General features: G+C 44.1%; 1 protein-coding gene across 1 annotated transcript in view; it reads left to right on the forward strand.

Moving 5' to 3' along the window:
- The window catches only part of tfb1m (transcription factor B1, mitochondrial), a 29,201-nt gene extending 21,306 nt beyond the window's left edge, over positions 1-7,895 (forward strand). The window contains exons 7-8 of the mRNA XM_085343056.1: positions 5,955-6,082; positions 6,949-7,895. Coding sequence (XP_085199182.1) covers positions 5,955-6,082; positions 6,949-7,237 — 417 coding nt within the window. The 3' untranslated portion in view covers positions 7,238-7,895. The remainder of the gene's footprint in view (positions 1-5,954; positions 6,083-6,948) is intronic.
- The last annotated feature ends 4,727 nt before the right edge of the window (positions 7,896-12,622 follow it).

Below are 12,622 nucleotides of genomic sequence, written 5' to 3' on the forward strand. Positions count from 1 at the left end.
TAGAACTGATTACAGTAGTGCATGTTGTTACAGAGTGCTATTTGTTTTTTTTTATTTTACAAAAGGGTCATATTGGCATATAAAGAGTTTATGAAACAATAACAGGGAGAAAAATCCTTGTGCTATGCAGTATAAACTGCCCGGGGCTTTAAAAGCGCCTTGTTTGACAGAAACCTGTACATTTCCCGTTGTTTCTGGCTGTATAATAAGCAGATTTTTGTGTCGTGCAGGATTAACTTAAAGACCAGTTACAAAAAAAATGTGTGGCTCGTGGCTCAAGCATTTATTAAAAGATACCAGAAATCCCCCCCATGATGGGGAAAAATGCTGCTAACTAACAAAATAAAATGATATTCATCCCATTGTTGCACTGAGCTTCCTAGTTAATCATAATTCAGTGCTGCTGTTGTTAAAATGTATGCCTAAGTAATGACTGAGAGGGCTAGATAAGATTTCCAATCATAGCCTGACGGTACCATGGGGAAGGGTACTCTAATTAAGGCAGAAGAAATAGCTGCTATGATTGTGGCCAGATGAGCTGGTCAGGCTTTGGTATTGTGAGGCTTTGTTTTTCTAGGTCCAGAGGCCAGAGGAGCATGTGTATCCCGCCATGCCAAAACTGACCCTCCCCAGAGCATCATCTTCATCAGTGAGCAGGATGCTAAAATTCACAGCTGCTCCCCTGTCTTTGCCCGTTTTTCCTCCCTTCCCTGTAGAGGACATAGAACAACAGGGGGAGTGGCTAGGACGGCCTTGATTCATGAATGACAAAGAGGACAAAAGAGCGAGAGAGGAAGAAAATCAGGCAGGGTTTAATAGAGCCGATATCCTGATATCCTTGTAAATGCAGATGTGCGTTGCTCTTATTTTGCTGCAAAGGCACAAAAACGTCCGGCTGTGGGAAATAGTTTTGCCAGTCTCCCAACTGCAGTACAGGCCAGGTATTGGAGACGGTGATGCGTGGTCATTACGTGGAGATGGTTTGGTAGCAATTGATTTGTTTAGCTATTGATCCGGTTGTTTATTTCTACCCAGCCTCCACTGTTTTTCCTGTAAACTACCCCTCAGAGACCCTGGTCTTAAAATGAGATGTGGGGATGGTGCACACAACATTAGCTCCAGTGTGATGCCGGTGTCGACCTTCGGCGCTACATTCTTAGAATTCCTTGTGGGACGCACCTGCAGCGAGATGAGAGATTTTCCAGTTTTCTACACGCACACTGCAGTATGGCGTGTGTGACCTGTCTCCTGGTAACTGATGAGATCTTAAGTGCTGATGCTGCTGTTGTTCGCTTAGAAGCAAGATAAATAAATAAATAAATAAATAAATGCATTATAGAGGGAATGGATGTAGCGGGAGAAGAGCAAAATGCAGTCAACAAATACCCAGTGGGTGCAGATGTGACGCTGTGATGTGTGAAGATTTTGTGGGCTATTATAAGCGTGGTCCCTTTTTATTTTATCACCTTACAGCAGAGCTCTCCAGCGTTTCTGCAGCGTAGCTGTGAGGCGCTGCCGGCCCAGCCGTGCTCCTTTTTGCCCGCGCGAGGGGCTTTTATCGTTCACTTTACGTTTTTTTTTCCCCGTTTTATGTCCGCTCTTGCGTAATTGGTTTTCAGGCTCATCGCCTTGCAACAGCGATTTGTTCACAGTTCCGATGCAAGGTGTCTTGCGATAGCTGTGATGTTGCTGTCACTGCAATCTTGTTGCAGAGCAGGGTCCAAGTCTAGTTTCACCCTACATAATATGTGCAAACCCGTCTCAGACAAAACATTTCTGACATTTTGTAAAATTACCAGCATATTAAAGACTCTCTTCGGGCTACACCGTGAAGCAAGTGGCCGAGCCTGGACTGACGTGTGTGAGGCTTTTAGTGTCCCGTATGAACTTCTTTTTCCCATGCTATCATCATTTACTGGCACGGTAAATTTCACATTTTTGGGCAAAGTTCAAGCTTTTCTATGATGAAAGTTTCTCTCCAAGGAGCTGATCTTGTCAGAGGCTAGGCTGGAGTGTCTCGAATGTCCTGTGTGCATGCCAAGGGCCAATTTCATGGGAAGTATGCTGGGCTGCCTGCACAGGAAGCCCTAAGCCCTTCCTTCTTAAACCCCTCAAGCAATATCAGCCTGGTATATTCAGTGGCATTGACTGCTGCCTTCTCCTCTCCGAGAGGCTGTCTGCCTCCTCTGATGTAATGGAGGTTGTCTTCCCAAGGTATTGTCATGATTAATGCAGCTCTTCCCTCTTCGGTTGCAGGATCTCCGTGAGCTTTTGTCTCGTGTATTCCCTGGCTGTATAGCTTTCTTCCATCCCCCAGCTCTTTCTCCAAACCTGCCATTATGTAAGTGTCGGAGGTTCAGGTAGTGTAGTGGCTAGAGCCCGAGGGCCCCTGCCATCTCATCTTGACAAATTACTGCTCACACGCAATTGGGTAAAGTCACCAAGAAAGACACATCGGAGATGGAAATGGGGGGAAAGGAGAGCAAGAGAAGGAAGCTGTATAAAGTAATAGTGCTGCTTTTGGAAGGTCAAACACATGAAATATAGTAAAGTGCAAATCTTTTCATGCAGATGTCCGATTATTGGGTCAGAAAAAGGTCTGAAGTTGAGGACGAAAGCAGACGTGACTGTTCAGAACGCTCGAACCGAATCACTGTACGCTTCATAAAAGGCGCCATTGTTGGTTAATCGGATTATTTGAGTTGCCATATTTGGAATAAGAAGCAGGTTCAGAGTTGGTGTAAATGTTTGAAGTCGTTGTTTCCCAAATGTAATCAAGTTATCTGAATTAAGTGAGTCAGAGCGAGAGGAATGTTCATGAGCTGGACTAAAGATCCTTACATAACAGCTCAAATTGGGCTAATGAGTCGCTTGTTTATTTTTCTTCTTCTCCTAAAAAAAATGACTCCCACAGTCTGGCCAGCCTGTGTGCTCTGCACAGGTGATCCCCACTGCTACCTTTGTACAGCACAGGGTGAGGGATAATGGGCTCAGAGGGGGTCGGTAAGTCTGGGATATGCTTCACAGAGAGCATTGAAGGCATGTTCACAGCGCCTCGGCACAGGAGCCAGGTGATGGCACGTGATTTAAGATGGAGTTTCCTTACATGTTGGGGTTATCGAGGGGAGGGATTAATGGCAGGGAGTGGGACATATTACAGTGGTGCTACCTAGTGAAGTCATGTAGCAAGGCCACACATAAATCAAACGGGCAAAGTGACTTGGACAAGCTGATGGCTGAAATGCTGCTGCCTGTATAGTCCCAGTATCAACTTTTCCCTTGCTCCTCTCTTAAATCATGAAGTGCGGAATATAAATGGCCTAATTATTCCAGCAGAGAGTGAAATTAAAGACGTTCCTTTTTATTGCTTCTTCCTAGCAGATGGTGGTCTGATCTAGCGTCACCAAAGCACCCATACAAGTGTTTTTCCAAATTCCAGATACAAAGTCCTGACTGAATTTCTGTCGACACGACAGGTGGAGACGGCGCCTTTCATGATGCAGACAAAATACCGCAGCCCCGCCGCTGGGTGCCCAGGACGGCTCGTGGCCTTTGATTGTAAAATATTCTCTGTGTAAATGATAAACTCATTTTGAAGAAGATTTAAGATTAATTGTTTATACCCACGACATCCTTTGTCCCTGCTCCTTATGCTGCATCCAGTTTGAAGCATTCCCGTACTGTTATAGCGCACAGCCTTCAGGGCTGGTGAGACAAAGAGTCTCCACTGCTGCTGTCCCATTAAAAGCCTCTTTGGCAGGATGCTCAGCAGCAACCAGGCATCTCTGGACTACACAGGGATCTATAGATCTGATATGAGATAGAGCTGTGGTTTACAAGCGCTCCTGAACGCTACATCTGTTTTTAAAGAAAAACAACAACTCTAAATGGCTTAATTAAAATCCTTTGGTACCCTTGGACCACTTTAGCTTTCTTCCCCTAATTATCAACACCAGCCGCGACTCCCGGACAGCACGAAGCAGCTGAGAAGGAGAGTGAATCACACAATCCAGAGATACAAGCCACATGGGTGCACGAGGAGCTCCGCGGGGCACGTCGTCACCACAGGAAGACTTTGAACGGAGTTGAATTAGATGTCATTTTATTTTACCCCCGTTAAGCGTGAGAAGGGGGCGCTTATCCTTAGGGGATGTGTGGTTCACATGTTTGTATTGCCTCGAATCTTTAAATTAACATTGCCAGTCATGCACCAGCACGCTTTGCTCCTTTTGCAGCTTTTGCCATCTCTGCGGTTCCTCCCAGCGTATACCTGAATAAAAAGTCATGTGAAATTACAGATAAAAGCACTTAAGGACTACGAAATGTGTTATTATTAAGAATAGCACTCTGGATGTGTGTCTATGTAGCTCCCCTTTTCGATGTGCTCGAGCAGTCCCACTCAGTGCTCCCTCCTGAGGGAAGTAAGGCTATTACCGACTATGGAAAGACTGACAGGCAGCTGTTGTGCTCTGCTGCCCGTAGTCTGCCTGAGCTTTAGGTCCCCACGCAGTGCAGTATCACCCTGATTGTACAGTATCTCCTTTAACTATAACTTACAGAACTGGCAGCATCATGTGAAATGTGCTTGAACAACGATGTCCTTCTTTGCGCTGCTAAAGCAAAGATCTGGAGATTCAGAAATAGTCTTTTTAATGTATTTTGGTTCTTTTGAGCTCATCATGACATTGAGGAGATAAAGAGAGTTAGAGGATGCTTTACAGGAGAACAAGTGAAGTGCTAGAATAGAACGTGTGTACGTATAGGTGCTTGAAAGTAAAAGATCTGAGAGTGAGAAAGATGCACTCTGCTGGCTCAGACGCGATTACTTCATCAGTGTGTCATGTTAGCTTAGAGCTGACACAGGAAGGATCAGGAGGAGGCTGCCAGAGTGGAACTGGAGCCGAGAGTCCCACCACCAGTCCTTAACTGGGGTTCGCTTCAGGTTCCCGAACGGGGGGTACCTAAAGGGGGTTTGTGGTAACACTGTAAAGACTTCAGCTGACGTGAAATAAAAAAGTGCGTCCCTGGTCTCTCCGTGGGCAGCTCTGGATCACCTCCAGTATAGCTGGTCCTGCTTTCTCCTGCATCTGCGGTGTGCTGGGAGGTTCCAGATTTATGGATTTTATAGATATTATTTATTATGTTTGTGGTTTTCAGATATTTTGCTACAAGTAACAAAAATAAATTAATAGTCAGATGTATTACGGTGTAACACATGGCCTTATTCGTTTATTAGGGACTATGGGGCTGGTGTTGATTTAACCTGATTGGCTCCTAAGGTTTCAAACTGTTGCTGTAGTTTCTCCTGAAACGCTCGTGGGACCATTTGTCCAAATGTGACCTTCAAAAACAAAAACATTTCCAAAATATCTCCACCTTCCTGGGCTCCACCGAACCCTGGAGTACTTTTCTGGGACCTTCTTAAGTGAGCTGAAAGCAGGTATATGCGATTTAGTTCCCGCTGAATCATCCATGGCTGCCTGCATCGCTGCATCTATATATGGTCGGTCCTCAGTGGAAATGTTAGAGGCAGATAGTGGGATAAAGAGATGCGCTCTACGGTGAGTCAGGCTTGCAGGTATTAAGGAACTCGGTGGTGATGCAACAACAGAGACTCAGTTTCTATGGTCCATTGCACAGGTGTTACTGTGGCAACTGGAACTAGCTCGCCAACCAGCCGTGCTGCGTCATCTTATTTTCTCCCTTCCCTCCTTCTTTTATCCCGGAGTGTTGAGCCCTTTCCCTCTTTCGCTCTCTTTGTCCAGCTTTGTATCTCTCGTGCCATTTGTCAGGAAAGCTTGTTTTTTTGGCACACTTGACATTCCCCCTCTGATCACACCTGACTGCTCTTTTTCTGCCACTTTCTTTCACCACATTCCCATGAGCACACTCTCTGCAGTCTAGTTTTAAGGTCTGTGCTAACCCCCCGCTGTCTGGATTTCCTCTCGTTGTAGGTTGACGTGGGAGTAGTTCACTTCACCCCCTTGGTTCAGCCCCAGATCCAGCAGCCCTTTCAGCTGGTGGAGAAAGTCGTCAGGAACGTTTTCCAATTCCGTAGGAAGCACTGCCATAAAGGAGTCGAGTAAGTACACGTTAACCTAATGAAGCTTGTAGGGCCTCGATCCACTCTTTCCCTCTTTTTACTTTTTAATCCATGCGTCATTCACATCAGTTATTCTCTCTCTACATTTTTCATGTCTGACGGCAACGTCTTCATCTCATCGTTAATTAGAGTGGCTTTATATATTTTTTATATTCACCATTCAGACAGCTTTTGAGTGTTTCTCTAACCAAATCTGAACATTCGAGTAACTTCAGAGCAGCTAGTAACAAAGCCAGACACCCACATGCGTGTGCCCATCGCCCCCGTGCCTGTTAGGGAAGTGTATGTAGGCCCGGATAACAAAAGAGCGCTGGCTGTTTGAAAGAGAGCAGCAATTATGAGTCACTGAGGTAGCATAGGAAAACGAGGAAGCATATTTTATGTAACTGCCGTGGGTCGGTGGCAGCAGCACCAAACTGGGGAGGCGGCACCAGCACTCGAGCACCTAAAAAGCATCTGCAGATTGTGTGGAGCTGGCTGTCACTCACTAACCTGCAGCGAACGAGTCCGCAGCAACATCTGAGGCAGGGACAGCTTTCAGGGTGGGAGACGGCAAAATAAATAAAAATTAGCAATTGAAATCACAGCTGCTCTGTTTCTGATTTAGAAACTTTGTGTGAGTTTAATGGCAGCCCTGGACTATGCAGTGTGGCTGTGGAGTAAATTAACAATTCATGAGGACTTTGTGTGATTTCAATTAACTTCACCGATCTGGAATAATTGCTGAGGGATAATTTCTTTCTGTTTGAACTTTCTGATGCCATTAAACTTGCATGATCATTAAGATATCAAAGCGGACTAAGCGCAGGAATCTGTACTCTCGTGTCGTCGCTTTTTCCCCACAGGAAGTTGTTCCCTGAGGCGCGTCGTGTTGAACTGACACAGGAGATGATGCAGCAGGCCGACGTGGACCCCATCCTGCGCCCCACAGAACTCACCATACCCCAGTTCAGGGCGTTAGCAGATGCCTACGCTCGTCTCTGCGCTCACGAGCCCGCTCTTCTCACCTACGAGTTCAGAGAGGAGCTCAGGCTGAAGCACGTTGCCAGAAAAAGCAACACGGCATCATCGCCTACACTTACGGACGCACCGAGCGGCGTGGCAGAGTCCTCTGCAACCCCGCTGAAAAAATAAAAAGCATGGACACCAAGAGAAGGGGACTAATAGCTTCTGTTAGCACAGGGAGACAACAGTCTGCTCTTAGCTGTGACATTTCCACCTGGCATAACCATGCATTTTTAAAGCATTTCCCCTGCACACACACGGCAATTTGGTATACAGGAAATACTGGGACTCACACACAGGATCCACACAGGCTTTGGCTCAGCCCCTTAACCATTTCCTGGGATCCAACAGCTACCAGCAAGTCACGTGTTTTAGGGAGGATGAAGAAAGGCGGCTAGTTCGTTCCCCACAGAAGCTTTTTAAGAGAAAGCATCTCTTTATGTCCCAGTTCTTACTTCTTATCCATCTCACATAACACCTCATCCTGTGGGACTGAAAGAAACAGTGTTTTCAGGGTGATTTAGACAAGGAGAACATGGCAGCTCCATATTCAGGCCACTTTTATTCCTTCCAGTGTGTATTGCTCAGTCTCTGGGGAGACGGCGCTTTAAGGGACAAAGAGTGCTGTGAATTTGTCAGCTCAAGAAAGACTTGTCATGCAAAAGGAAGATGGCTGCAATTAAAATATTTTTTTGTTCAAAACTTTTTGTGTTGCGTTCTGTGGGCTAATGGTGGGGTAAGATGTGCTTGTAGTATAACTGGAAAATGAGGCAAAATAATAAAATCTTACAAGTGACTGTTGTTTGTTTAATCAGAAGTATGAATAAATAGCAGCGTGTGCAGTGTTTCTCGGTGAAAGCATTGTAGTTTTAAATATTCCTCTATGAGCAGACTGTCACCAGCAGAACATGGCAGCGCTGCTTCCTGCCAGTATGGCAGATGGCGTGCTAGGGCTGAGTAGTTGCCAGAGTTAGAATTCACTCAGTTCTGATGATAGGTGGGTGATAATCGACAGCCACAATCAACAATCCACATGACGTGCAGGAGTGATGTGATGCGCGCCGTTCAGTCTGCTCAGTCACCCCAAAATAAACTGCTCTTACGATAAGCTTTTATTTTGGTAGATGACGGCGTGTGGAGGAGGACTGAAGGGTGAGGAATTGCATCACGCAGAGGAGGAAGATAATTAGCCACTAACAAGATGCAAGGCTGCGGTCGTAGAGGCATTTGTTTGGTTTGTCTGATACCTTTGAGCATTAGTGTACGCATCATATCTCAAAGTCAATTATACTCTGAATAATGTACAGAAGCGGCCAATCAGGCACCGTGTCCACCACAGCTGTGTGAAGACCGTCATCCCGCAGCTACAGGTGAGTGAAAACTTGATGAGCTGGTCAGGAAAGTCACCTGTTATATTTTTGGATCAAAAATTTAGTTTCATTTGGTCTTTAATTAGTACACAGCGTCAGCATGGCTGCAGTAAACTTAGTACTGCAACATCATGCTACAGTAAAAGTAGATAAATATTTATCTAAAAAGAAATTATGTAATTTCTGCATCCAGCTTATCAAAGTTCTTAAAATGTGTATATTATTCATTTTTAAATGTGGGGCTGGCTGAGCTCGTGTTGGGCACCTGTATGAGTTATGATCATAAACTCGATGGTTTTGTTTTTGGACAGTGTCTGTAGTGCTGTTACTGTTACATCATCACAGTGTGATTAAAGTTCAGACTTTCAGCTTTAATTCAACGGGTCTAACAAACATTTTGCATGAATTGCATGCTTTTTTGTTTTTCCAGAGGCTCAAAACCTATTTGACAAACAGGATTATTGTAATAATTCTACATATAAGGATTGTTTTTAATACTAAGTAATTCCTGCCTGAAGTTCAGTTGCTTTTCCTTCTGGAGATGTCCTGCAGTCGCCTTCAGGTGCTTGTTTGTGGGTTGAGATCAGGTGATGCTGAAGAATATCTCATTTCTATGGCTGTATCCCAATTCAGGGTCTGCAGCCTTAAAGTACGCATTTCAAGGCCGATTACGTCACAGCGGCGCGCCGAAGGCTGTCCCAATTCAAAGGCTGCTCGAAATGCGGCCCTCAAATGCGTCCTTCATTTCCCTGAATTTTAAGGCTGTGGCAGTGTAGACTTCGTAGCCCAAAATATCCCAGAATGCATAGCGCGGCGATGGGTGTGGATAAATTTGCACAAAAAAAGGGCGGATGAGGGGCGCCCGAAGAGTAAACTTTAAGTACTGAATATTATGTCACTTATTTATGCGCAAATGTTTAATAACGAAGAACATTAAACATTGCTGTTGGCCACATGTCGGCAAAGTTATGTGACATTAGTGACGTTTGTACGAACTTGGTTTTAAAGCCTTTACTTTAAAATGTACGCCGTAGAGAATGATCAAAGATCATGTAGAAACAAACAAATGAACAAAAGAGTTTCTCCTTCATTTCTGTCAGAGCTATGACACGTTTCCAGCTGTTAGTATCATGGTTGCTAGGCAAACTGGGCAGCGCAACGGAGGCTTTTTTAAAAAAATTTTTTTACTTTATTGACAAACAACAGTGTCAGCGCAACGGAGGCTAGACCGTCCCATTACACAAGCCTCGCACTTCCGGCCTTAGCGGTCTTTGAGTACGCGGCCCTTGAGGATTGTTGAGGCTGCGTACTTTAAGGCTGCAGACCCTGAATTGGGATACAGCCTAAGTACTGAGAAAATCTTGAGTTGCTTTTGTGGTTTTCTTTGGCTCATTATGCACGTGCACTGTGAAGCTCTGTCTGGTCAGTTGTGCAGCAAGTTCCTCTTGTAGACTCAATACGCTTCCTGCAGAGTGTTTTTGTCTTGGTTAGATGTTGTAAAGTTGTTCTTATTAATCATGGAAATAATTCTGTCATCATGCACTTTAGCTCCCTACTGTGCTCTCTGCGCTCTTTTGGTGTCGCAGTCATTGTTTCTAAGATTTAGTTTTCTCTTCAGCTTAGTGTTGTCATTTCGAGAGCTCCAATGAAAGCTGCTTAAAAAAGTTTAGCACCAGTCAGCTGCAGATCTTTTATCTTCTTTTGTCATGAAATAACAAATGAACTTCTCTCACCAGGTGTAGTATTTGTAGCATGCAGTATTTGTAGCATGCAGTATTTGTAGCATGCAGTATTTGTAGCATGCAGTATTTGTGTTGAACTCCTTGACTTTAAAGCAGAAAGTCTGCACTTGGGTTACACTGATGTACAGAGGCTAACTGGAGTGTGAGTCTATTTTCCACTGATAGTAATGTACATTAAAGTAGTAATGACACCATTAATAATAATAATAATAATAATAATAATAATAATAATAATGGATTGCATTTATATAGCGCTTTTCAAGTCACCCAAAGCGCTTTACAATGCCACTATTCATTCACTCTCACATTCACACACTGGTGGAGGCGAGCTACAGTTGTAGCCACAGCTGCCCTGGGGCAGACTGACAGAAGCGAGGCTGCCATATCGCGCCATCGGCCCCTCTGGCCAACACCAGTAGGCGATAGGGTAAAGTGTCTTGCCCAAGGACACAACGACCAGGACAGAGAGCCCGGGGACCGGCGACCTTCCAGTTACAGATACGCTTCCCAACCCCCTGAGCCACGGTCACTGACAAAGTCCTGCGTTTGAAATTTTTCACTTCAGTAAAAGTGCAGAAGTGTTAAGCAGGCACGTGCAGAAGGGGGGGGGCTTGAGCACCCGCCCCTTTCCTGATGTGTGCCCAAAGTGCCCTTTTGTTGAGGCAACTTTAAAAATATATATATATATATTTATAAAAAAAATTTATGTGTGTGGGCGTGCGGAGTCCTGTCTGTGCCCCTCAACAATAATGTATACTATTAGTCACAGTTTTGCTAAATAAAAGGATCTGGCTTGCATCAGTCACATGATCACTATTAACCAATGATCGCCCTTGACGGCAGAACGCGCTGGTTACGAGCCGGGAACGAGCTCACAAAGAGCACGCGCATTTTTTGCGGTCCGGAGCTGTAGGAGAAACACAAATTACCACAGAGACACAGACTTACTATATTTCTTCCATACAGACTGATGCGACAAAACCAGTAAGTAGGTGTACAGCGTACACTGTAGTGTATAGCACACAGGAGTATTGGCTTATTATGTACACGTTGGTAAGTTGTCTTGTGGCAACTGACGAACAGAAAGAAATGAGCGTGCTGTGTGTGCAACAACAAACATTAACTGACCTGTTATTAACTGCACAGGTAGTGCTGGTCATAGCTGCTAGCTCACTGTGTAAGGCTGTCATGGGTCTGTAGCTCTGTCACCGTTTTAGGGAACATGTTTAGTTTTAAAGCAAGTTTCCGGGCTTTTCCTGCCTTTCTGGAGGGATTATATTTCACTAAAAAACGATCTAATATGCATGTCCACATAATTATGCATTATTATAATATTTAAAAAAAAACACATGCTGTATTTTAAAGAACATACATTAAGAAACAGATTATATTAGATTTATATTCTAAATAAGACAAAATTTGGATTTTACAGCAGTAAAATTATTGTATCTGTTTAAAAATGTAAAAAGCTTCCCCCTGCACAGAGTGGATAGTGAAACAAATAGAATCATCATAATGACATTATTTCATATTTATTACTTCCCCCTCCTCATTGCTTTATTATTGTAGCTCTAGTAATAAATAATAATGTAAGGATTCTGGATCAGCACCATGATGCCCATAGTATATACAGTATTCTGAAGAAGGTCTAAAATGTCACTGTGTGTGCGTGCATGTGTTTGTTTTATGTATATGGATTATTTTAAATTATTACTCATGATATAACATTGTGCAGACATGGCTGGTAAGGACATGAGGAGGAAACAGTAGGAGCTGTGTGAGGCTACCAAAGGCAGGGCTATAACATTTTTCTGTCATCATTTAATTTTAGATTAAGTGCAAGAGTTGTTAGGTGTGGATAATTAGATTATAGTTTATTGCAATAGCAAGTTGTGCCTTGTTCTCAGATGGACAGCAAGTGGAGAGTGAAATATGAAATGATGGGATGGAAGGAAGAAGAGAAGCAAAGAGTGATTCACAGGCAGAGCCTAAATTATTTCTCACAGTTTTTTATTGCCTTATGGTTCCAAGCGCTGTCACCAATCTTTGCATTTTGTTATTCTCTCATGACACTTGTTGAATCAGCTACCATCTCTCCTATGGACTTTTTAATGTCTACAGTCTCAGATCAGCACAACCCTGCCCTCCAGCACCATCAGCAGCAGGAGCAGCAGAAACCCCTCAACAGCAACATTGTACCCATCAGGTAAAACATAGGCTACGTTTGCTTTGCCTTGTCGCCACCTCACAACAGTGATATAGTATGATGCGATCCCATATTAGATTCTTGATGAATGTGTGTTGTTGTTATTCAGCCTGGTTCAATGTGCCCCTTTTTAACTTAAAGGTCTCTGCACGGCCCTGGTGTTAAGAGTGAAATATTAGAGCCGAGTCATGTTCCG

This window comes from Diplotaxodon limnothrissa, linkage group LG19, assembly GCF_057381915.1.
Source record: "Diplotaxodon limnothrissa isolate DT_005_m linkage group LG19, D_limnothrissa_male_GT1.1, whole genome shotgun sequence".
In the NCBI taxonomy this organism is placed as follows: domain Eukaryota; kingdom Metazoa; phylum Chordata; class Actinopteri; order Cichliformes; family Cichlidae; genus Diplotaxodon; species Diplotaxodon limnothrissa.